At 39.6% G+C, this 23443-nt stretch overlaps 1 protein-coding gene across 2 annotated transcripts in view; it reads left to right on the top strand.

The window, feature by feature from the left end:
• Window positions 1-23443, top strand: part of RAB3C (RAB3C, member RAS oncogene family) — a 127074-nt gene that overhangs the window by 50002 nt on the left and 53629 nt on the right. For both annotated transcript variants that reach the window (XM_061469373.1, XM_061469374.1), the window contains one exon: window positions 421-539. In XM_061469373.1, coding sequence (XP_061325357.1) covers window positions 421-539 — 119 coding nt within the window. The remainder of the gene's footprint in view (window positions 1-420; window positions 540-23443) is intronic.

Raw genomic sequence — 23443 nt, 5'->3', positions numbered from 1 at the left:
ACATAACCTAACCTTCTGTGAGACATGTTGTCTAACTTCTGCTAGTTTTACATCTTGAATTACTGAAACTACAGTAAGTTTAAGTAGTAGCAGCTGTAATCAAGAATACATTTTTCAAGACTGGATAGAGAGCATCCCTTAGAAGGAAGAACTTGGGGGTTCTAACTGACAAGAAGGATCATGCCTTTCAGTTTCTCTCTGCTCTCACCTCATGACAGAAGGGATATGTCCCTCCTATTATGATCCAGTGCAGAATTCTCCTTTTTCCTGTTATTCCCAGTTTTCTTCCTCTTAATTAGTTTTATGAGTAGAATTGCAGAGTTATACCATATTGTTGTCAGAGTGTTCTTTCTGTTAAAAATAATGAATAAGGATTTGTCAATTATTTGCAACACATAAAAATTCTGTTTGTTATTTCAGGACACAGCTGGTCAAGAGAGGTACAGAACAATTACCACAGCTTACTACCGGGGTGCAATGGGCTTCATTTTAATGTATGACATCACGAACGAAGAATCTTTCAACGCTGTTCAGGATTGGTAAGTAAAACTTGGAATTCATAGTAAGTGGCATAGAGCATATTTGATATCACTCACCTGCTGTGACAGTGCAAGTTGTTTTGGAAAAATTACCTCCAAATGCAGTGCCCAGGTATTCCTATACTCAAATATACACTGGGATTTTTTATGGACAGACAATGAATACTCTAAAATGTGTTGCATATAGTTAATTGTAACCATTGTGTTTTCTGTGATGCTGGCTAATGTGCGTTATTCATACTTCTAAAACCAGCAACATGCTAGTGTGGAGAATAACTGCTAAGACACAAAAAGTGTTTCCATATTTTGTGGGAAAAAATGAGAAACCATTTGTGGGGTTGTCTTTTAATTTAATTTTTCTTTATGTAGTTTTTAACTGTAGCTGGTTATACATTATGTTGCCAGTCTTGTGCCTCAAGCATAAAAATGATGAGCAAGCTTCCTTAGAATAACAGAACCTAAAATGGATGATACTTTTATTACCTTTTATTATGTGGATTTCAAGATGTCTCCATAAAAGTGTGTCATTTCAATCAGACGTGGGTCAGTCAGGATCCAAACAATCTAAGGCTTTTTTAAGTAAAGCTAACCCAAAAGGAAAGCTAGAGTTAACTCCCTTTGCAAGTTATTTTAATATCTAAGAGCCTCCTAGCAGTGCTCTGAGTGATACAAATAGCATTTGTCATGTGTGCTCCACATGCTGTCTTGCATAATGTTCCCATGGGAGAACTGTGTTTGACAGAGGATTTGGTTCAGAGTTTGTGTGATTTGTTCAGTATGCTTCTTTGGCTTTTATTTATTCATTTATTTTAAGATATGCACTACTGTGTACTTCTTTTGGGATGGAAATGGCAGAAATGTGTTTCACACTTAAAGGCAGTGATGCTGCAATACTGGTTTCCAATAGGAACTGTTGCCTAGCCTCAGGCTCTCCAAGAAAAAACTTTCTCTGTTCATGCTCTCCTACTTATTATTGTGGTAGAAAGCATTACTGAATCCATGGAGCACCTTCTCTCTCTACATCTGGAGGGTTTTTTGGTGAGCCTGGTCATTCAACACTCTGAAAATGAGAACTGAGAACCTTAGCTTAATTCTGCTCTACAAGAAATGGGATCTTTGGCTGTATGACTGTACCAAATTGCTCTTGTGAACATCTTTCCATTTACTAGAGAACCAATAAGCTTGCATGACTAGGACAGACCAAACAGCTAGCTTTTGGACAATTAAATGTATCTGAGAGGAGTCTCTGCTTGACACTCAATTGAGGAAAACATGTTTTCTCACTGTGACTTGTTATGCCAAAGGGATGTTCTACACATTTTGTGCATGCTGGAGGCATCATGCTGAGCGCTCGCTGTTACACATTTGTAGTTCACAGCAGTACACAGTACACACAGTACACAGCCATAAACACTGCTCTGTTCAAGAAATAAGACAGAATCCTCTTCCTAACAGGAGATAGCTGAAAGTATTATTCAAAGATGCTGCCATTAAGGTTTAGCAAAGCCAGGGAAATCAAGTAGTGCACCCAGCCTCCCAGCTGAACCTGCAGTTGTAGCTGCCAGCATCACTACTTCCTCGGCCTGCCAACTGAAGCACTTTCTTGGTTTGCCTCTGCTGTTCTTTCTTCATGGGCCAATTCTGTTCAAGCACTGGGTTTACTGGGTAATAATGCCTATCTAGGAGCAGCTGTAATCTGCAGATCTCATTGCCCTGTCCCTGGGCAAACCAGATGGCATGCCATTTATTATCTAGCTTCCTCCAACACAAAGGTTTCTTTATAACAAATGTAAATATGAGTACTTATTATTAATTTTCCCACTTGTTTGTTTTCAAGCCCCCTAGATCTGGTATGGTTGGCACTCTTTGTCCACTGGTAAAGAGTAACTAGGCTTCATAGTAATTAAAAAAAAAAAATTAAAGAGAGAAGAAAATATTTAAAAGCTATGGAGTTCTTAAAAAGGTTTGTGAAATGTGTTTTTTTAATCCTTTTTTATCCAGAAGCTATCCAAACAGTTGGCAGCCACTATAGAAATTCAGTGGACAGGAGGTATTGCATTATTATGTGCTGAGAGTAGTCATCTGCATGATGAAAGGGATGACAGAGAGGCAGAGTGCCTCACTTGTCAGGATGAGACATACATTTACTTGTAATTTTTTTTCTTAATTTCATAAGCTCAGTTGCTGCCCTGCTGCTCTTCCTCTGTTTTGTTCCTCCAATCTCATAGCTGATAATTGATTTTTATTAGCTTATGTGCCAGTCTCGATAGTAATTACAAAACTACAGCATGCTTCTGAACATGAAAGAAGTTAAAGAAAACTCACAATCACAAATGCTGCACAACAGGAAGTATGGCTATGCACATGTATCTATGCAACTGTGAAATATCTGGAGGAAGTGGGAGCTTTTAAGCCTCTCTGGGTATTAAAAAATTCCTTTCTCTGTGATAAATGTGCCTCTGATGGCAGTGCTGCCATTTCATATACATGCACAGTGGATCAAATGCATGCTCAAATCACATCAGCTTCAAGGCTTGATCTAGAAACCATGCTGCAGTCAGGATGATGAATCCACAAGTACCATTTAGATTTGGATAGAAGAGCTTAGTTTAAATGTATGCTGGGATGATTCTTTAAAAGCAGTTAGTTCAAAGTGATTGTACTCATACTGAAAGGCATTTTTTTCAGTCTGAGGTCTGGCAGGTATTCTTCCTTTATATAACAACAAATGGATAGTCGCATTTCTAAATGGCTAGGTCAGCATGAGCCTATTCAGCTATAAGAAATTCTATATCTAATTTTAATATTAACATTTTATATTAAAAAGAAAAATATTATCTGTAACTTTATCAAAACCTATTAGCACCAGTATATATGCAACAGTGTAGTAGCCAGGCATTTGGCTGTCACTCTGAGACTGAGAAAGGCTTTAATCTAAAAGCTTAGCTAAATGACTTGAAGGTCTGATAAATTTCAACCGTACTGCAGACATTTCAGAAAACATTCACATCTTACCTTCCCTAATTAAAATAAAACAACTTTAAAGATTGCAAATGACAGTAACAACAAAAGTAGGGGTTTTTGAGATTCAAAAACCGTTGCATGAGAAATCTTGAGTTGGTACTTTTGATAGTTCTGCTGTATGTACACCCAGTCCCTTCAGTCTCATTCGGCGGATGATGCTAACAATACACTGCAAATGCTCATGTCCTATAGTTGTCCGGTCACTTCAGAACTGCTGCCTTACAGGGTATGATCAATTGACCTGTGCTCTCTGAATAGCTCTGTTCCGTATGTGGTTTCACATGTACTACAACAGATGCTGTTTAGATGAGCCTGCCTAGACAGATATTTCAGACTGACCTACAAAATTGACAGGTACTTAATAATTTTCTACTATTTGCATATTTTTTGTATTATTCTTAGACTTTGTCAGCAGTTAGTCTAGATGTTCAAAAACTCTGATAACATAATTGAAGAGTATTTCTCTTCAATTTCAGGTCAGCCTCTAAATGCATTTCCTCTGTCAAAAATGCCAGTGGCAGTAGTCACAGCACTGAACAGCATTCTGATTTCTAGATACAGATTTTCAGAAGTTCACAAGGACCAACAATTTCTGTTTTTATTCAGGGAGAGCACATGTGTGCTGAAAATCTTGCTGCTAACAGAAACAGCAAGTCAAACATGCTTTGACACAGCAGATCTCCCGTGGAGCTCTGCTCAGATTTTGAAGCTGCCTTTTCCAGGAGTCTCTCTACCTGAGAAATGCAGCTAATACTCTGCAAGTGCAAGGTGTATACCTTGCAGTAGCTTGGTGCATGTTTGTCATGCCGTCCTAAACAAGATGCAGATTTGGAGAACAGATTTATTTTCCGTAAATGGGAACCACTAGGGCATTGTTTTCTGCCTGGCTGAGGTTTAAATTAGAAATAGAGAATAACTAAAAGAGCCCACTTTGCTGAATTCTTCAGACAGTATCCATAAGTTTCAATAATTAGTGCAATTTGATTTTCTTAAAAAACTCATTTTTATTAGATCTGAAGAGGAAATGTGTTGAGAGTGACTCCAGGTCATTTAAGTGTGTATTTGGTTTGGTATAGTTTAATGTCAAAGTGTTTTCATTCATTCCTCTTTTATACTACTACTGCCTGTAGCATTTATGTTTGTTAGCCTTTTTCATCATTACGTTCCACTAGGAGTTGTTATGCTTCCTTTCCTCTTAGTGGTTCAGTCCTCATGAGGTTTTAGCTATATGGCAGTGTACAGTAGAAAGGAGAGCATGAAAGGTTTGCAGCATCTTTGCAAATGCTATCAACTCAGTATGGTGAGTTCTATAGAGTGCCAGGGAAATAAAAACCTCTGAGTTGAAGTTCAGCCTGTTTTTGTAAATACAACCTTTCCAGACTTTAAATGACTGGAGGCAAAGATTTATTTACATGCAGGGCATTTCTAATGCAGTGTCTCTAACTAGGTCAGAAACAGCAGGAATGTAAACCATGATCTAAAATCCTGAAGTTTTATGTTTCAGTTGGAACCCTACACTTGAAACTGTGCAAAGTTTGAAGGCTGGACAGGGACAGAGAGTACATTGTGTATTGTTTGCACTTACTTGAAGTTTCTCCTCTGCACCTGAAAACATTGTTCCAGCTTCAAGTGTTTGGCAATATCTTTATCATTGTCTGGTGACTGCTGAAGGCAATGCTGTGGAGGGCTTCCTTGTGCAGACACTCAGATTTTGAGAGTTCCATATTGCTGAAGGTACAGATTCAGAGATGCTTCCTCGGGGAGTACAAAAGGCTGAAAGAGACAAAGAGGCTTTGAGTTACTGTTACAGTCTGTATTTTCTAAGCCTGTAAAGGTCTACAGAATCACTTCTTCCTGCATTTTTGACTGAAGCCTGTGGGAGCAGGGGCAACAGTATCCTAGGAAAAACTTTGATTGCTCTTGAAAAAATAAAATATATATCAAAAATGATATTATAGTTATTTCTAAATGTCCCCATTGGAAAGGATTATGGTTACACATCTTAAGAAATTCAGAGGGTCTTCCATGGAAGATACTTCTCTGTCATCTTTTTTCACTGGTGTCATCTAAAAAGTTCCCTATCATGAGTCTGCTCAAGGCCATCACTTTTGAGAAGAAATCAGCTAGCAGAAGGTACATAAACTGTCTGTTTTATGAAGGAGACAGTGGCATAGGACACACCAGTTAATTAGTGATTTTAAGAAATCTATTTACTGTTTACGTCTGCATTTCTACAGGAACTATTTGCAGAATTTAGTACTGACCAATATGCTTGGAGCAGCATGAAAATTATGTTAATTTCAAACTAAAGTCCAGAGAATAAGATACTGATCGAGCATCCTTCATGTGTATCTGTAGCACTTGGGATATGGTTAATTGGGAATTGGGTCTGGGTAAAAAAAAAAAAGAAATGAAACAGTAGCCATCTAAGACTACAGTAGCTCCTGAACTGTTGTGTATGAGTTCAACCATTACCAGAAATGGTTGGGTTGTTGTTTTTTTTTTCTTATAATATATAGGGCTGAATTAAATTCTCTTAAAATGAATTCTTAAATTAATTCTTGAATTAAATTCTTGAATTAAAATCTTCTCAAAGTATCATTTGAGATTGTTTAAAGCAGAACCTTAAAGAGTGACTATGTTACAAGCAATTCAAATAACGTGCAGCATTAAGGCTTTTCAAAGTATAAGCATTCACTACAATATGGCATTTGGCAGCTGGATGTGCCAGTATTAGTTGTCATTCTGGCCAATATTGTGGAAAAAATGGTTCCATTTCTTCAAACTATTATCTTGCTCTTTCCTTTTAACACCTTAAGTAAACGATAAGTTAGTAGATATGGCTACAGTGCACTACAATTTTTTTTCTATCATGTCTCTGTTGGCTTTTTTTTGAATTGTCATTAAGAGAAAAAATAAAATTGGAAAATACATTAGCATGTTAATGAGTGAATGTAAGAAGTCCTGAAGGCAAATTAAGTGCGTTAAGTTAATGTCAGCACTGCGACATGCACTTCTAAAGGACATATGTTCTAAAGGTTACCTTCTTCTTGCTTCCACCTCTAAAATTTCTGTCTTATATTTATGCTCAGCACATGCTTGATCTACAGACAGGCTATCTTACCTCTCAATACTGAACTTAATTTTCTCATTTAAGAAAAATCTGTATTTGCTGTATATCAGAGAACAAATCTGGAAAATGCTTCTAGGCAAATTTAATCTCCATCACCCTTTGCCAAAGCATATGACCTAACGTGCAGAGCACAGATGCAAACCATGTATGCCATTTCCTGTATGTGTCCTCAGGAGCTCTGTCCCTTTTGGCTCTCTCTGGACACAAAGTGCATCACGTCCAGTGGCGATCCATGCACAAACTGAGGGAGTCTGCCACGCTGGTGACAGCAACCTCCACACAGCAATGCAGCTTATAGCCAGCTGAGAAAATATTCTGATGGAACATGCTGATATTAAATGTGTTAATTCTGCTTGATATGGATGGACTTAAGCAAAATCCCTGTTCTTTGACACAGTTATAGTTTTCAGCCAATCAGGTGTCAGAAGTTGTGCATTGGTGGATAGCTTCATGTTATTGTTCCAGTTTAAAAAAAAAGAATGAAATGACAATATTGCACAAATTATACTCTGTGAAAATAAAAAGGTGAAATTTTAGGATTAATATTTCAAAATTGCCACAGTTCAGTTGTTGGTTTTTTTTTTATTTGTGTCTTAGTCTTCTATGAAAGGGGACTGGTATTTTATATAGACTTAAGTATAGGAAGCAAAAACACATTTTACAATATGAAATATTGTTAGAAGTTGAAATTTCATAAAATTTACAGTTTTCCCTTTTAATGTCCACTATTGGAAATGGACTTTTGTTATGCACAGAATGACACTAAAATTCTTTCCATTTTTTTTTAACTTTTAATTCCTATAAGAACTAAGTCCAGTGATAAATTGGATATACTTTCTCACTTAAAATAGTATCAAGACATTTATCAAGTTATTCTTAGTGCAACATTAAAACATTTAAAATGCGTTTTAAAATATTTAAGCAAAACTGTGTTACAGGTCAAGTTGCTTAGCCATTTTTCAACCATTGTTTGATACGGAATTCCTTATGCAGTAAATGAGATATGGAAAACACTTCTCTGAGATGACATTTTATCTTTTCCCTCAAAAGTCCGTCATCAAATTTTGACTCACAAATGCTAAACGTGCTAGCTCAAACCACCTATTTCCTTTCCAGTTTCACAGACCCACTACAAAGTCTTCCAGCATGTCCAAAAAACAGTGTCCCGGCATTTCAAACTCGAGGTCAGGCAAATCCCTGGAGGTTGGAGGAGCAGCATATACTGCAACTGAATCTTCCTAAATAAAAATGGTATCCGTGATGATAGGAAAATGTTGCAAATGGAGTGGTTTATGTTTTTAATTACAGGTTTCTTTGATTTTCAGCAGACCACTCATGATGGACCACAAAAAATTTTCAATGTCATCCAAACTATTTATTTGTTGCTTGAAGTTTTGTATGTGCCAGAGAGTGATGTATTAGCTGCTCTTATCAGTGACTGTACCAAATACATGGCTTTAGGTTGGCCTGGAAAACTGTCAGTGACAAAAGAACATGCACCTGTTTTTAAAGTCCTTCCTGATAAAATGTCTGATGTTAGCCTTAAATAGCATAATAGCCTGGACAACATTGATTTGATGAAGATATATTCTTCTCTTTTTCTTTCTACTAAACCTGAATTCAGATATGCATAATATATATGGAAATTCATGCAAATACTTATCCAAGTAGTTTTTGTCTTGAAAACTGTAAACCTATGACTTAAAGTTTCAAACCACATCATAAAATGTTTTAAATAGGTTTAGTACTAAAAAATTATTCATGTATTGTAGCAGTTAATCAAGAAAGAGAGCTGTTAAGTTTTTATGACATTTTTCATTCTTTCCTGTTTCTATGTTCTTAAAACATAGAAAGAAACACACTTGTGGAACAGAAATTATCCATAAGTGGGGTTTGGTCCTATTTGCTCTTGTTCACACTTGCTTTTTTCATGGGGACTAAGCACTTCAGCAGAAAGTCCTACACCCCTTTTGAACTTCCTTCACTATAGATGTGCCATTTTCTTGTATCAGGGTCATATTCAATTGTCCTTAGCAGCATCCAACCGTATTAACACTGCCAGTGGGGAGTCTCATATGAAAAGCAAATACTGCCTGGACAGAATTGTCTCAGAGTGCTCCATGTCTTTTTTTTCCCTCAAATTTGAGATCAGGCAGCAGTCATGAAGTTATTGGCAGCAACCACTCACCCAGGTAGATCATGCCCAGTCACTGCAGGAGTATGCTTCATGAACTCACCAGCAACACTGAGTCACCCTTGACTTCCACTGGACCTAGCTGGCCTAGTAAATGGCTTAAATAACTGCCTGTTCTTCCTTTTCTTTTCAGCTTGCATGGTAGTTGGTTAGAACTGCTGTTGGCCGTAGCTAGACATGACTTAGTCCAGCACCACTGCATGGATTTCATGGTTTGCAGCCTCTGTGTTAGCACTGGCTGCAGACTGGTAACTACATCATGAGTATGACTGCACCTCCTCTACAGCCTCCACCCTACAGATAAGGGCTGCAGTTCTGGGGATTCATTCCTTCTCTTCATGTTAGAGCCATGCAGTAGTAAGGAAGCCCTCATCACTCCTTTCCTAGGCTGTTTTTCCAGGTGACAGTCCTGTCTGATAGGTCTTCTATTTGAGAAAAGTCTTTTATTTGGGAAACATTACAACATAGCAAATCATGCTGGCTACCATCTACATCTGCAAGAGGAGAAGCCTGGCTTAACTATCTCCATACTTCAGTTTTAATTCTCAGGAGCATATGTGGCGGAATTATACTTTAGTGCGTTTCAGCCCATTGCTCTTTATGATCACACAGCAAGAACTAGAACATACCCATTTTGTAGGCTGCTCTCTCCCAGCTAGCAACTGAACTGAACATGAATAATTAATAATAATAGTGCAGATGTGACACTGTGAACATAAACTTGCTTTGTTGGGCTGAAAATTTCATAGTAGAGTTTCATTGCATAGCTGATGAGGCAGTGTACGCATTCAGTCATTTAGAGAACTGTTGTTAAATAAAGGAGTGTCTTCCATTCTGCACCAGATCCTTCTCTTCAGGTGTGGTCACAGACAGTTGTACTGGGGTAGATAGAAGCAAACCAAATGATCAGATTAACATCTAAATGCTGCTGTGCTGAACTGCTGTCCATTAATTATACTAAAATACTCTTAATGAGATGTCGTGGTATTTCAGGTTTGTCTGTTTTTCCTATGATAACACTTCTATTTTTCAAAAACTTAAAGTGGAAAATTCCTCTGAGAGGTCAGTGGTAAGCTGGTGGAGCTTATTAGAAAGATAAAAAAACTTACCATGGTAATATAACCTTATGCTAAAGGAGGTGCATGAAAGACTGATTCCAACATTTAATCTAGGGTGTCTCTTTATCTTATAGAGAGACGCAGCCAGTAGCAAATAAAACAAAACCTGGCATGTTATCATCAGCTCACAATATTTATTTTTGTTGATAACAGATGTCATAAAATCTTGTGTCAATGATAGTTTTTATTGTCTGAACAGTAACTAATACACTTTTTATCTCCCTGTAATTGTGCATGTTGACAAAGTTGCACTGTCACCATTCCTAAATGAAAGCTCTGCTGCCAGCCAACACGTGAGTTTTATCAGTGATTCAGTAATGTCCCTAAACAGTTCCCACTCTCAGCTCAGGTTGTGAAAGATTTGCTTTTCTCTGTACTCTAAATCTGTCATTCTTAACTTCAAAGGAGTTATCATGGCTCTTGCACCAAACTCAAACACCGAGATTCACTGAATTAGATATTCTTTTGGTATTTCAGATTTGCAGTTATCCTGTGGAACAGGATATATGTCAGTAGCACTAAAGGCTGCAGTTTCATTTATATAGCCTAGAGGTTATTTGTTCATAAAACAAACAAAACTGAGACTACAACAAAACTGCTGCAGGTCAGCAGCAAAGCAGTGTACAGCCTTGTGGGCAGGCTGAAGAGGTTTAACTGAGTTCCCTCTCCCTCATTAGCCTCCTCACCACTGTCCGCTTCCTTTCTCATGTTAGCTCCTCTGCTTTTGATTCCTTCTTTTCTCTGCATTTGATTTCAACATGGTTTGTTTAGAGTGTCACGCACTGGCAGCTCTAAAAGGATGATAACTATGTGAGATACAGGCTGTGTGTGGGTGAGTAAAGCAAGTTTTATTGGAATTCAGCCCTCTGATCAAGCAGGGAAAGTTCTGTCAATGTTCTTGTATTGAAACCCAAACTGCAAGGTGACATGGCAATGTAACCAGTAGTAGTGGTTATTTTCAAAGCATAACTTAATGCTATTTAGGTATGGTCTGCAAATGAAACAACCTTTATGGTGTCTTTCATCAGAATATTGTAAGACCTTGACTGTTAAACTAAGACATTCACACTGAATGCTTAATAATGAATGCTTTCTGGTTAGGAAAAAAAAAAAAAAAAAGAGTTCTATTTTTCAGTCCCATTTGTTGTTTGAGCCAATGCCAAATCCACACACATCAGGACACCAGAGTACATCAGGGCATTAACAACTTTTGGAAATTTCAGTTTCTGTTAAGTTGTGAACAGTGACTTAAATGAATTTAAAACTATTTTGGTGGTATATTCCAGCTGGCTGCCAGAGCAGATTGCATGGTGCTTGAAGACCTGCATATTTAAGCTTCTTAGGAAGATCAGAACACAGATATTTTCCAAGCAGACTATGTCTGGTACAAATGCAGCATACCTATAAAAAAAGCATTACAACCTAGCACTGTCTGATCATTACAAAAAAAGTCAAGAAGGAGTTTACAACAAGAAATCTCTTTTCATCGTATACAGGTTTGACCACAGCTGCTACTCCCCAGCACTTATGGTTAGCATAATTAAGACCATTTTATAAGGCCATTTCTGTGACCAAGCTGGTCACGAATTTGTTCTCTTTTCCATCATTATCAGGCCCCAAAGGTCTTCTGAACCAAGTAAACAGACCAAACATTTCTTTTTCCCTTCCCTACTGGCCTCAAGGTTCTTGGGTACCAAGTCAATTAGTCTCTTCTTCACCAGCCTTGAAAGTCCCAGGCACCCTCCCAGCCATGTGGTGGTCCCATCACGAAACAGGGAAGCATAACTATGCCCAGAGCACTGCCCATAAAATTAAGAAGTCATCAGTGGGGAACCTGGGCTGGATGTGCTACTGGACAGTGAGACAGGATGTTCCAGTGGCTAGGGACACCTCCAACGTCATCTGCATCCTCAGATGACTGAATGACTTGTATTGTTTCACATGATTCTCAAGTCTAGATTAAGATTGTTATACTGATAAAGGAAACCATGTATAAAGATCTGACACAGTCTACAGAGGGTTTAAGATTTTAGAAATAAATTCAGGTCTAAATGGTTAGAAATCTAAATGATTTAGAAATCTTTCTGGAGAATAAGTAGGACAGAAAAGCCTGCCTTCTTTTTGGGCCAAGGTTTTGTGTTTTTGTTAAATAGGCTTTAGTGGAAAGCATGCTTCAACACCACTTATTTTTCTCCAAACATCATGTGCTACCCTTGCAGAACTGTCAGTGAAAACAGGGAGCCTTGCAGGTCACAAGCTGCTTATAAAACTCTGCGGAGGGACCAGAGGAGGGATTGTCTTTCTTCTTTAATTACCTTTTGTGCCAACTACCAGATAACTGAGGACCATCTCAGTTCTCAGTGGCTGAAGATGCTGCTGTTTCCTTTGAAACTGCAACAGAAAGATGCAAATTAGCTATGATGCCCCAGTGATATTCTGGTATAACACTATTTCCAACACTTAAGCTAATTTGCTCTACCTAAATTTGGGTATCACTGTCCAATGCTTAGTTCATACGTATGGACTTTAAGTACAAATTACTCCTGCAAAGTCATTGCACTTCTTCCTGTGAGAAATCCTAGCATACTTAGCCTTATCAATTTAGGGATGTTAATTGAAAAGGGTCAGGCAGCGACAGCTCAGTGATCATATGTGACAAGTATTTAATCTAAAGAGTGCTTCAGAAGGAGATCGTGAATAATGGTTGTAGTGGAATTGGGGAGAGGGAATTACAAGGCACTGGATCTGTCCATAACTTCTGGAAACACTGAGTGAAGAAGGAGATGCTGCTACATATCAGGTCAGCTCTAACTCTACTTGGGAAAATAGGTACTTCAATCTGTTTTTAACTCTTTCTTGCTATTATTGGAATTTTTAAAAATGATTCTAAAGTTTTATTCACACATGAAATCACAGGAAGAGTTGTAGCTGTCCAATGTTCATGGCAGGAATGGCTTTTATAAGCTCTCAGCTCCCCTCTGTGTGTAGCAAACATGCTATGCCATGTGTTCACATCATAAAAGGAACATACTCCAGGCAGAATGTATTTTATCTTGAAATACATCCTGTCACTTGCACGCTAACTCTATTTACAGTGCTTTGCTCACAGCAAGTGAAATGAAAGTGCTACATCAATTGAAAACAGTTGATAGGGAATGGCTCACTTGGAAAACCATAATACTGACAAAACTGGTTTCAGGCCCAGTTTGGCAGAGACAAATCTGCATGACCTCCCCAGTTTTTCCATATCTGCTTTTTAAACTATGCCCTTCAGACAGACACTAAGCAGCAAAACTAGCCTCTGTCATAAGAGGTGCTTGTTTTTACTGCTGTTCCTGGAGGGCAAAACTCTGTAGGAAATCCATATTATTGAACAGATGAAATTTGCACTTAGTTATGTGCATACATTAGCAGAGGCAAAATGTAGTAAAGGAAGAAAAAATAAAGAAGAAAAACCCCACATAAATTCTCTTTCTAAACAATTCTGAAGAAAGAACAGAACTCCAGCAGTTTCTAGTGCTAGTAAGTGAAAGCATATTACCCCTCACTTTCTACAAACAAGATTATAGAACTGAGTGTTACAGCCTGTGGGAGAAAAGGAGAGAACAAAATATGAGCCAGCTGGAAATGATGGGGATGCAAACCTTCCTTTGACTGATATTTAATATCAGTCCTTTCAGTTTTGTCAGCTGGGAGAGAATCAGCAAACACATCATGAAGACCCAGTGACAAGTCACCCACAGGAAAAATGCATCTGTGATTAAAAAATGAGAGAGAGACATAGATTAAAATTGCATGTGTGTAAGCTGTGAAAAGTTGGGAGAAATAAGAAATAACACTTTTTATTATATTTTTAGATGCACAAATTGAAATTGGCCATCTTGGCCTCTCTTTTTATTTGGTACAGCCTTTATAATATAAGCTTTCAAGCGACAGATGCTCAACACTTTCTATGGCAGTTGAGGTTATATTTCTAAGCATATTTAAAGACATTTCCTTTATAGATCAAGGAAAATTGATATTGGTAATTTATCTTGAATACAAACACTTAATCATTTTTTATAATCTTCACAGAGTTTTTTTGCCTATGTGTGTATTCACATGAATAGATTACAGAAAATACAAAAGTAACCAAGATTGCCTCTAACTGGAAATTCATACAATATCTGTTAAGAGAGATTTATATTCTGAAAGTCCTGGGTGTTTAAAATGTCATTTCAGTCTTCCTGGAGACTCTTCCCTGTGTTAGTTGTGCAGTCAGAGCTTAGATATATAAACAAAAGCATGCGAACATTGGCTAGGGTTTATCTAATGGCTTTTTGTACTGTCTACCATAGTAAAACAGTCTTCTGGACCCAGTGTGTTACTGGGAAAATAAAATCTAATCTTTTCCTCACATTTAAGTTAAGGTGTCTTCAGTTTTGCCTTCCCAAAGGAGAAAACTTTCAGGGCTCCTACTTTGAAGAAGCTTGGGATAGGAAACAAGCTTTTTTGTAAGACTACGCAAACTGCAAGCCTTGAGCTAAAGATTAATCTGTTTTCATTTCAATTAATGAATTTCTCAGTAGAGTCACACAGGAAAAATTCAGGCAGAGCGTACAAGAGCTGTCCCACCAGCTTGATGTGAAATGTCTCAGGAAGCAGAAGGGAACTGTGCAAAACTGCTGCTCTCTTAAAGAGACCAAAAGTGCTCTCCTGCTCAGCAAACAGGGAGTTCAGGCAGACAGTGAAAATGATATGAGGCCTTGCCTCCTTTTTAGAGGGAGAAAATCCCATATCCACAGGAATGAGGCTTTTAAAGAAGGGATCCGAAAAAAGACATGGGTCCTCCAAGGCATCCATGAAGCAAAGGTGTTTGTCAAGTGTGGTGGTTATATTGGGAAGCAGATATATTGCTAGTAGAGAAAGACTAGAAGGTGATTAGACATCCTTCAGAGCTTTCTTAAAGTCAGTTTCTGCAGTAGGTGGAGGGCAGCAGCTCTTGCTGGGGGGCACAGTCCTCACAGCAGGGCTATCACAGGGCTGCAGGAGGTATCACAGGGACCTGCAAGAACAAGAAAATGACGCTAATCAGAGGGAGCTGGGTGAGGGCTGGGGAATGAGGCAGCATTGATCATCTCCTGCAGTTTGAGCACCTGTCCCCTGATTGTGACTGGGGTGGAGCAGACGGGCTCACGTACCACAATCACAGGAGAACTGCTGCTGGAAGCTTGTCTTTATTTGGAATTCTAGTTATTGATCTTTATTTAATCCGTACATCACCTCATGCTGATTTCTCTCTCTCTGCCTTCTGTACCCTCTAGCCTATTGACATCTTCATTTTTCTTGGTGTTCTTAGTTTTTCTCCTTAGTGCAGGACACCAGCATCTTCTTGAGACTCCTCTTCCAAAACTGGGGTTTATCCCCTCCTCACTAAACTGGCTAAAGGCTTCATGGGAAGGGATAGGGAGAAATGGAAAAGGCTTTTGTTAGGAAGGAGAATGCTGCAGACTGACAGCATTTCATAAAGTAGAAGGAGGCTTGTAAAATGTATTTAAAGAAGTTTTGGAGTGGTTCTCTTTTCACTTAGGTTCTGCCAGAGCCCACTGCTGAACACATACATACCGCCAGAAAGTATCTGAAGCAGCTTTCTTATGTTTCAGCCTGAATTTATGTAATATACAGCTGAAGCTGACTTTTCTGACAGCAAAGGTTATCTTGAGAACAATGCCGCAAAAGACCAAAGAAGGGTGTTTCAATATTGATCTGGTATATTCATAGCATAAAGCTGAAGCTATTAATGACAGTCCTTTCTCCACAACATTGCTTCCTGAGCACTAAGGGCTAGAATGCACTTTCAAAGCATGTTCAGCTTAAACCAGCAGGGAACTATACTATTCAAGAAGCAGTGCTGGAATGGCTTAGAAAGCACAGTTATCCACACAAGTATGGGCAGCACCCTTCTGTAAGAGCTATTCAACCTGAGCATGGCTGGTAACCCACACTGCTTTCTGAAGGAAGAACTTCCAGTGGTTGAGTTCATCCCGTAAGTTACAGAAAGGTCATGAAGGTTAAAGTCTTATGTTAAATTACTGGGTAGGTTAAGGCAGTTTGTATTTTCATGAGGTGTGCAAAGTGAGGACAGCTGGATACTGTCTCCCATGCTCTTCTGTCCTATTACCGTATACAAAAGGAGTACTTATGTTTGATCTTATGGCTTCCAGACTAAAGCTGCCTCATACGCTGCCAGCATATTCCCCAGCCATGGACAGACCTACCTGGCGTATGCCTGTGCCTAGCCAGTCTAGCAGAAGTAGGGGAGCATTTAAGTGTAAAGTTGCACTTTCTGTGCGAGTTGGATTGAAGTGTTAATGTAGAATCCCACAGATGCCGTAGGTCCCTGTCACAGCTTTATTACATGGGTTTTGCCTTTGTAAAGGCAAAGGTCTTCTGATATGCAGCAGTCTCTCCAAAATACAGCATACTGAAACAAGTTTCTAGATTTCATTTTCTTTAATCAAGGAGTGGTGAAAAAGAGTAAAAATAAAGCTTTACAAGCTGCAAAGCCTATCAAGGCAAAATATAATATAGGCTTATTTAGAAAAATACTTGAATCATTAGCTGTCTTATTCTGTAATGGCTAGAACAGTGGTGTTAGAACAGTGTTAGAACAGAAACATAGGGGTTTTGGTATTTATAACATGGGACTCAATTTGAGAGACCAGGTCTACTGGAGGCTGGTGGAGCTGGTTTAATGAAAGAGCTGTTTTGGCAGGAGGCTTGCCAGGCTGGTCAAGAAAGGTTTAAACTAGATGTGTTGGGGGAGGGGGACATCATTCCATCCCAACACTCCCAGTCAGTAGACAACATCTATAATAAATGCTCGGAGCAATGCAGAGATATCCCAGCCGCTCCAGCCAATGAGCCGGCTTCAGTTGGAGCTCGGCTCAGATGCCTCTATACAAATGCCCGTAGCATGGGGAACAAACGAGGAATTAGAGATGTGTGCATGTCTATGGGGGTATGATATAACAGGCATCACAGAAACATGGTGGGATGGCTCCTATGACTGGAGCGTTGGAATGGAAGGTTACAGGCTCTTTAGAAAAGACAGGCCTGGCAGGCGGGGAGGGGGAGTTGCCCTTTATGTTAGGGATAGGCTGGAGAGTATGGAACTCTGTCTGGGGACAGGTGAGCAGTCCACAGAGAGTTTGTGGGTCAGGGTTAAAGGGAATATAGCTATGGGAGACATTACTGTGGGGATCTGTTACAGACCGCCTGATCAAGGAGAACCTGCGGATGAAGCACTCTATAGACAGATGGGAAAAGCCTCACGCTCGCAGGCCCTTGTTCTCATGGGTGACTTCAACCACCCTGACATCTGTTGGAAGGACGGTACGGCCCGGCACAAGCAATCCAGGAGGTTCCTTGATTGTGTAGAAGACAACTTCCTTCTGCAAGTAATAGAGGAGCCGACAAGGAGAGGTGCCATGCTTGACCTCCTGCTCACCAACAGGGAAGGGCTCGTTGGAAATGTGACTCTCCAGGGCAGCCTTGGATGCAGCGATCATGAGATGCTCGAATTTGAGATCCTCAGGACAGTGAGGAGAGTGTGCAGGAAGCTCACTGCCCTGGACTTCAGGAGAGCGGACTTTGGCCTCTTCAGGAACCTGCTTAGTAAGGCTCTATGGGATATAGCCCTAGAGAGCAGGGGGGCCAAAGACTCTTGGTTGATATTCAAGGATTACCTGCTACAAGCTCAGGAGTGTTGCATCCCAGCTAGAAGGAAGTGCAGCAGGAGGGCCAGGAGACCTCCTTGGATGGATAAGGAGCTCCTGAGGAAAATTCAAATGAAAAAAGAGGCTTATAAAAGGTGTAAACAAGGACAGGTGGCCGGGGGAAGAGTACAGGGATGTTGTTCAGGAAGCGAGGGACCAGGTTAGGAAAGCTAAGGCCCAGTTAGAATTAAACTTGGCTAGGGATGTTAAGGATAACAGGAAGGGATTCTACAGGTGCATTGTGAATAGACAGACTAGGGACAACGTGGGCCCTCTCCGGAAGCTCTCAGGAGAACTGGCTACACAGGATTTGGAGAAGGCTGAGGTTCTGAATGACTTCTTTGCCTCTGTCTTCACTGGCAAAGGCTCTGACTGCACCACCCAAGTCTCGGAAGGCAGATGCAGGGACTGTGAGAATGAAGACCTTGCGCCCACTGTAGGAGACCATCTTAAGAACCTGAACGTGCACAAGTCCGTTGGACTTAATGAAATCCATCCACAGGTCCTGAAGAAGGTGGCAAATGAAGTTGCTAAGCCACTGTCCCTCATATTTGAAAAATCATGGCAGTCAGGTGTAGTTCCCAACGACTGGAAAAAGGGAAATATAACCCCCATTTTCAAGAAGGGGAAAATGGATGACCCAGAGACTACAGACCAGTCAGTCTCACCTCTGTGCTTGGCAAAATCTTGGAGCAGATACTCCTGGAAGGCATGCAAATCAAAAATCATACGCATGAAAATTAACTTGGTGACAGCCAGTATGGCTTCACTAAGGGGAAATCCTGCCTGACCAATTTGGTGGCCTTCTATGATGGGGCTACAGAAGTGATGGACAGAGGTAGAGCAGTTGATGTCATCTACCTGGACTTGTGCAAAGAGTTCGACACTGTCCCACACGACATCCTTGTCTCTAAATTAGCGAGACATCAATTTGATGGATGGACCACTCGGTGGATAAAGAACTGGCTGGATGGCCGCACGCAAAGAGTTGTGGTCAATGGCTCAATGTCCAGCTGGAGACCAGTAACGAGTGGTGTCCCTCAGGGATCGGTGTTGGGACCAGTCTTGTTCAACATCTTTGTCGCTGACATGGACAGTGGGATTGAGTGCGCCCTCAGCAAGTTTGCCGATGACACCAAGCTGTGTGTTTCGGTTGATATGCTGGAGGGAAGGAATGCCATCCAGAGGGACCTTGACACGCTTGTGATGTGGGCTGATGCCAACCTCATGAAGTTTAACCATGCCAAGTGCAAGGTCCTACACCTGGGTCAGAACAATCCCAGGCACAGTTACAGGTTGGTCAGAGAAGAGATTCAGAGCAGCCCTGCGGAGAAGGACTTGGGGGTGTTGGTTGACGAGAAACTGAACATGAGCCAGGTTCAGTGTGCGCTCACAGCCCAGAAAGCCAACTGTGTGCTGGGCTGCATCAAAAGGAGCATGACCAGCAGGTCGAAGGAGGTGATCCTGCCCCTCTACTCTGCTCTTGTGAGACCTCACCTGGAGTGTTGTGTTCAGTTCTGGTGTCCTCAACATAAAAAGGACATGGAACTGTTGGAACAAGTCCAGAGGAGGGCCACAGGAATGATCAGGGGACTGGAGCACCTCCCGTATGAAGACAGGCTGAGAAAGCTGGAGCTGTTCAGCCTGGAGAAGAGAAGGCTGCGTGGAGACCTCCTGGTCTTCAGGTACTGGAAGTATCTGAAGGGGGCCTATAGGGATGCTGGGGAGGGACTCTTCATTAGGGACTGTAGTGATAGGACAAGGGGTAACGGGTTAAAACTTTAACAGGGGAAATTTAGATTGGATATAAGGAAGAAATTCTTTCCTGTGAGGGTGGTGAGGCACTGGAATGGGTTGCCCAGGGAGGCTGTGAATGCTCCATCCCTGGTGGTATTCAAGGCCAGGTTGGACAGAGCCTTGGGTGACACGGTTTAGTGTGAGGTGTCCCTGCCCATGGTACAGGGGTTGAAACTAGATGATCTTAAGGTCCTTTCCAACCCTAACTATTCTATGATTTTTTGATTCTATAATGTATGTACACACCCAAAATGTTTCCATATTTCCTGTGCTTATTCACCCTATTAATAGTGCGTTTTTGTAGAGGAGTCATCCTCAGTCTGTCCTAGATTTGGAATTACTTGAACTAAAGATACTGATTTCTATTTTGAAATAAAGGATCTTTACCTAGTAGTGAAAGTCACACGGTGAGGAATGGCATCACAAAGTAACCATTTTCATATTTGGATATATTAAAGGTTTTTTTTTAGGGATCACTGATATGACTTGGCTAAAAACTTTAGGAAATGCAGCACTTCTTTCTGATATGGTAAGATTTGAACAGAAAAACAAGCTTAATAGATTCTGCATGAGAATACTAGGGAGAGAAATTCTCAGAAACACAAGTGTTTGGATTCACTTTTAAGCATTATTAAGTCAGTTAGTCAATATAGATTTAATTACCTTAATTTTTACTGTATTGCTTTGGGGGGGGAGGGGGGTGTTTATGCTGAAGGCACTGTCTCACTTTCCTGGGTATACTTAATTGAAAACTATTGATTCATTTCTTTGGTTGCTCTCCTTTTCGATTTTTTGTTCTTTTTTACAATATCATGCACATAAGAACCTGCTGCAGAGGGAGCTGAAGTCCTCCACACTCTTAAAAGTCAGCTTTAAAATGTCTTTTGCTCTCTCATTTGCAGCTCTAGCTAAGACCATCAAAGATTAAATCAGCCAATCCTTTCTAATTATATGCCTGAAAAACATGGAATATTGCTTATTTAATTTTCAGACATTAATCGGCATTTTTTAGCATTTCTTTTAATTACCATTTCCTAGTGATTTGTTTTACATTAGATTCTGCATTCATAAATAAAAAACAAAGAAACTAAAGGAGTAGAAAGAGAGAATTTTTATAAGGAATATATATATGATTTATTGTGGAGTACCTGGTTTCCATCTCAGCCTTAGCAATGAAGCCTGCTGAGAAAGTCTCAGAGTTTTTCTCAGAATTTAGATAATGTGGAAAGAAGCAAAAAGCATGAAGAAAATAGTATTGAATCTTTTCTGTCAAATCAGGTGACTATTTTGTTGTGGTTTTCTGCTTGTTCTCTGCACACATAACCAATACTTGAGGGACATAGATTATTTCTTCAGGCTTTGGCTTTTGGAGAGAACCATATAATAAAGGAGAAAGCACGTGTGCAAAATAAAAGGCACAGGTCGAATGGCTATAAAGGGGCTTAGGAATGTGAACAGTGAGAACCATGCTTAAGAAGGATAAAGAAAAATATTAAGAATCTTTTCATTTTTTTGAGGGAAGAGAATTGAAAAATAAAGTGGTCCTGATGGGCTTTCATCAGGTCAGTAGTATTGGCTGTACTCATTCCAGCCACTTTCCATTTTGGGAAACTCTCCATAACTTTGCTAATGGCAGGCAAGGGGTGCACATTTTGTGCCAGCTCACCAGGACACAAAAAAGCAGTATTGCTCAGCCTCCAGGCCAGGGGCAACTTAAAGCCAACAGAAGTTGTCGTGTTTAGAAACCACAGGAATCCATTTGATCAGTCGGGGCATATGCCAGGGCTGGCCAAGCTTCTGGACCACCAGTGTCCTTCGCATTGTCAGAAGAGCTTTAGCCCTTCATGGGATGTGGTTCAAGAATATAAACCTGTCAAGTTTTAAATAAATTCCAGACAAATTCTAAGACAAAATGTCATGTTCAAGGTGGAAATATGCCAAAATGTATGCCTCCTGACATGTATAAAACTGTGGAGATGAAAAATGAAAATGAAATAGGCTGAAGCTGAGGTTGTTGCTTCCTTCAGACATTTATTGCTGTGTTTGGTGCATTGATTCATTGCAGCAGCTAATTCATAATATCCACTTATTTAAATAAAATAGCAGGCAATCTTATCTCTGTAACATAGTGAACAGGTGACAAATATGGTATAAAATAGAAACAGAACCAACATCAGAGTGCCTGTTAAGCAAAGCATGTCCAACGGTTGGTGTCTAACACACATGAAAGAAGACAGGGACAAATGATATGTCCAGAGCACTTTATTGTCATTTTTAGATATGTATGACTGTTATAGGAGTACTTGGAAGAGCTACCAGTAGAGTAACATTTTTCAATATTCATACTTGAAGAAATAGTTTCAGCTCTTCAGTTGAAGCAACAACTTCCTCCTGATTTTTGATGTTGCTCATTTCTACTAGGCTATGACCAAAAAAAGGAAAAAAAAAAAAACAAACAAAGAAAGGGGAGAATGGAGTTACAAACACGAAAGTACTAATTTACAAAGGATATGGACGGGTTGCCCAGGGAAGTTGTGAATGCTCCAGCCCTGACAGTGTTTAAGGCCAGGTTGGACAGAGCCTTGGGTAACGTGGTTTAGTGTGAGGTCTCCCTGCCAATGGCAGGGGGGTTGGAACTGATGATCTTAACATCCTTTCCAACTCTAACTATTCTATGATTCTATGTTATCTGCTTTAGGTAAAATATGATCTGTGATGATACATCTGTTGTCGAATGTCCTAGGAAGGAAGGTATTAATCTTCAACTAGACAGATTTGATAAGAATAATGGAAGGATATGAGAATGAGGTCTGTAAAATACATAACTTACACTTGCGTCTTAACACATGAAACAAAAGTCAGACAACTGGACTTCAGGGGCATTATGAACTGCAGAGAGATTATAGCCTAATTGTTGACACTCCATATGAATGATTTTTATAATGGATTTTTAAACTCTATTGTAAGAGTGTCAATAATTATCTGATCTGTACACATCATACACTGAAGAAAGACCTAGAAATAAATCCTCTGAAAATTATTTTCAGCTATGCTTTGCCAGAAATGCGCCCAGCATTTTAAAGACAAGTAGATCCTTCTATATAGGCAGGGAGCATATCCTATCATCAGACCTGCAGCTGGCTACGTTATTGGGCTAGGCAAGTCCTGTTTCTGTGGCCAAACTAAAATAAAATATTTCAGTCAGTCCAAGAATCTTCTCTTTTATCTCAAAAAGATTATTATTACTGAGGTAAGAACTGGGGGGAGAAATATCAGAGTTAAGAAAATATTTTGTTCTCATTTAAAATACCTGAAACTTTGTGGGGAGAAGGACTGTTGTCTTGCAAAGGACTCCATTTTGTTTGGTTTCTATGGGTTGAGGTTCAGAGTTACTGTTACACTTTTTTTGGTATTTTAAATTTTTTCAGACCTTTACAAAGGACCATGATGATGACTTTTAAAAAAATAAATATAATAACACAATCTCAAAAGCTATATTTCAAAGAAAATTCTGGGTTTTATGAGAAATTTTAAAATAAATAAAATCTGGGTATTTGAAATGCTGGTTTAATGTATTTCCTTGCAAGAAACATACCCTACCACAAACAAATCCATCTGTTCTCCCTAGAAATTACTCAAAAATGGATGACTTCAGAAAATATGATCTATACAACAACCTAAAAAATGGCTCTAAAAATCACATTATCACTTAGGTATGATGATATGAACTAACTGTACATTAGGCATGCAGTCCAATCCTATTTTCACAGTATTGCTTTATGCAGTTCACAATTATCTTCTTTCTGTATCAGATTCAGTTGGTGAGGTTTTTTTCTTTCCTTTCTTTCTGTTCATTCCCCAGCTTGGCTTTTCCATGATGT

This window comes from Pezoporus flaviventris, unplaced genomic scaffold, assembly GCF_033815535.1.
Source record: "Pezoporus flaviventris isolate CSIRO_AGI_PZ_B2104156 unplaced genomic scaffold, CSIRO_AGI_Pfla_v1 ptg000057l, whole genome shotgun sequence".
NCBI classification, from domain to species: Eukaryota; Metazoa; Chordata; class Aves; order Psittaciformes; family Psittacidae; genus Pezoporus; species Pezoporus flaviventris.
Note: the sequence above shows the minus strand (reverse complement) of the source record. Positions and strands in the feature narration are given on the sequence as shown.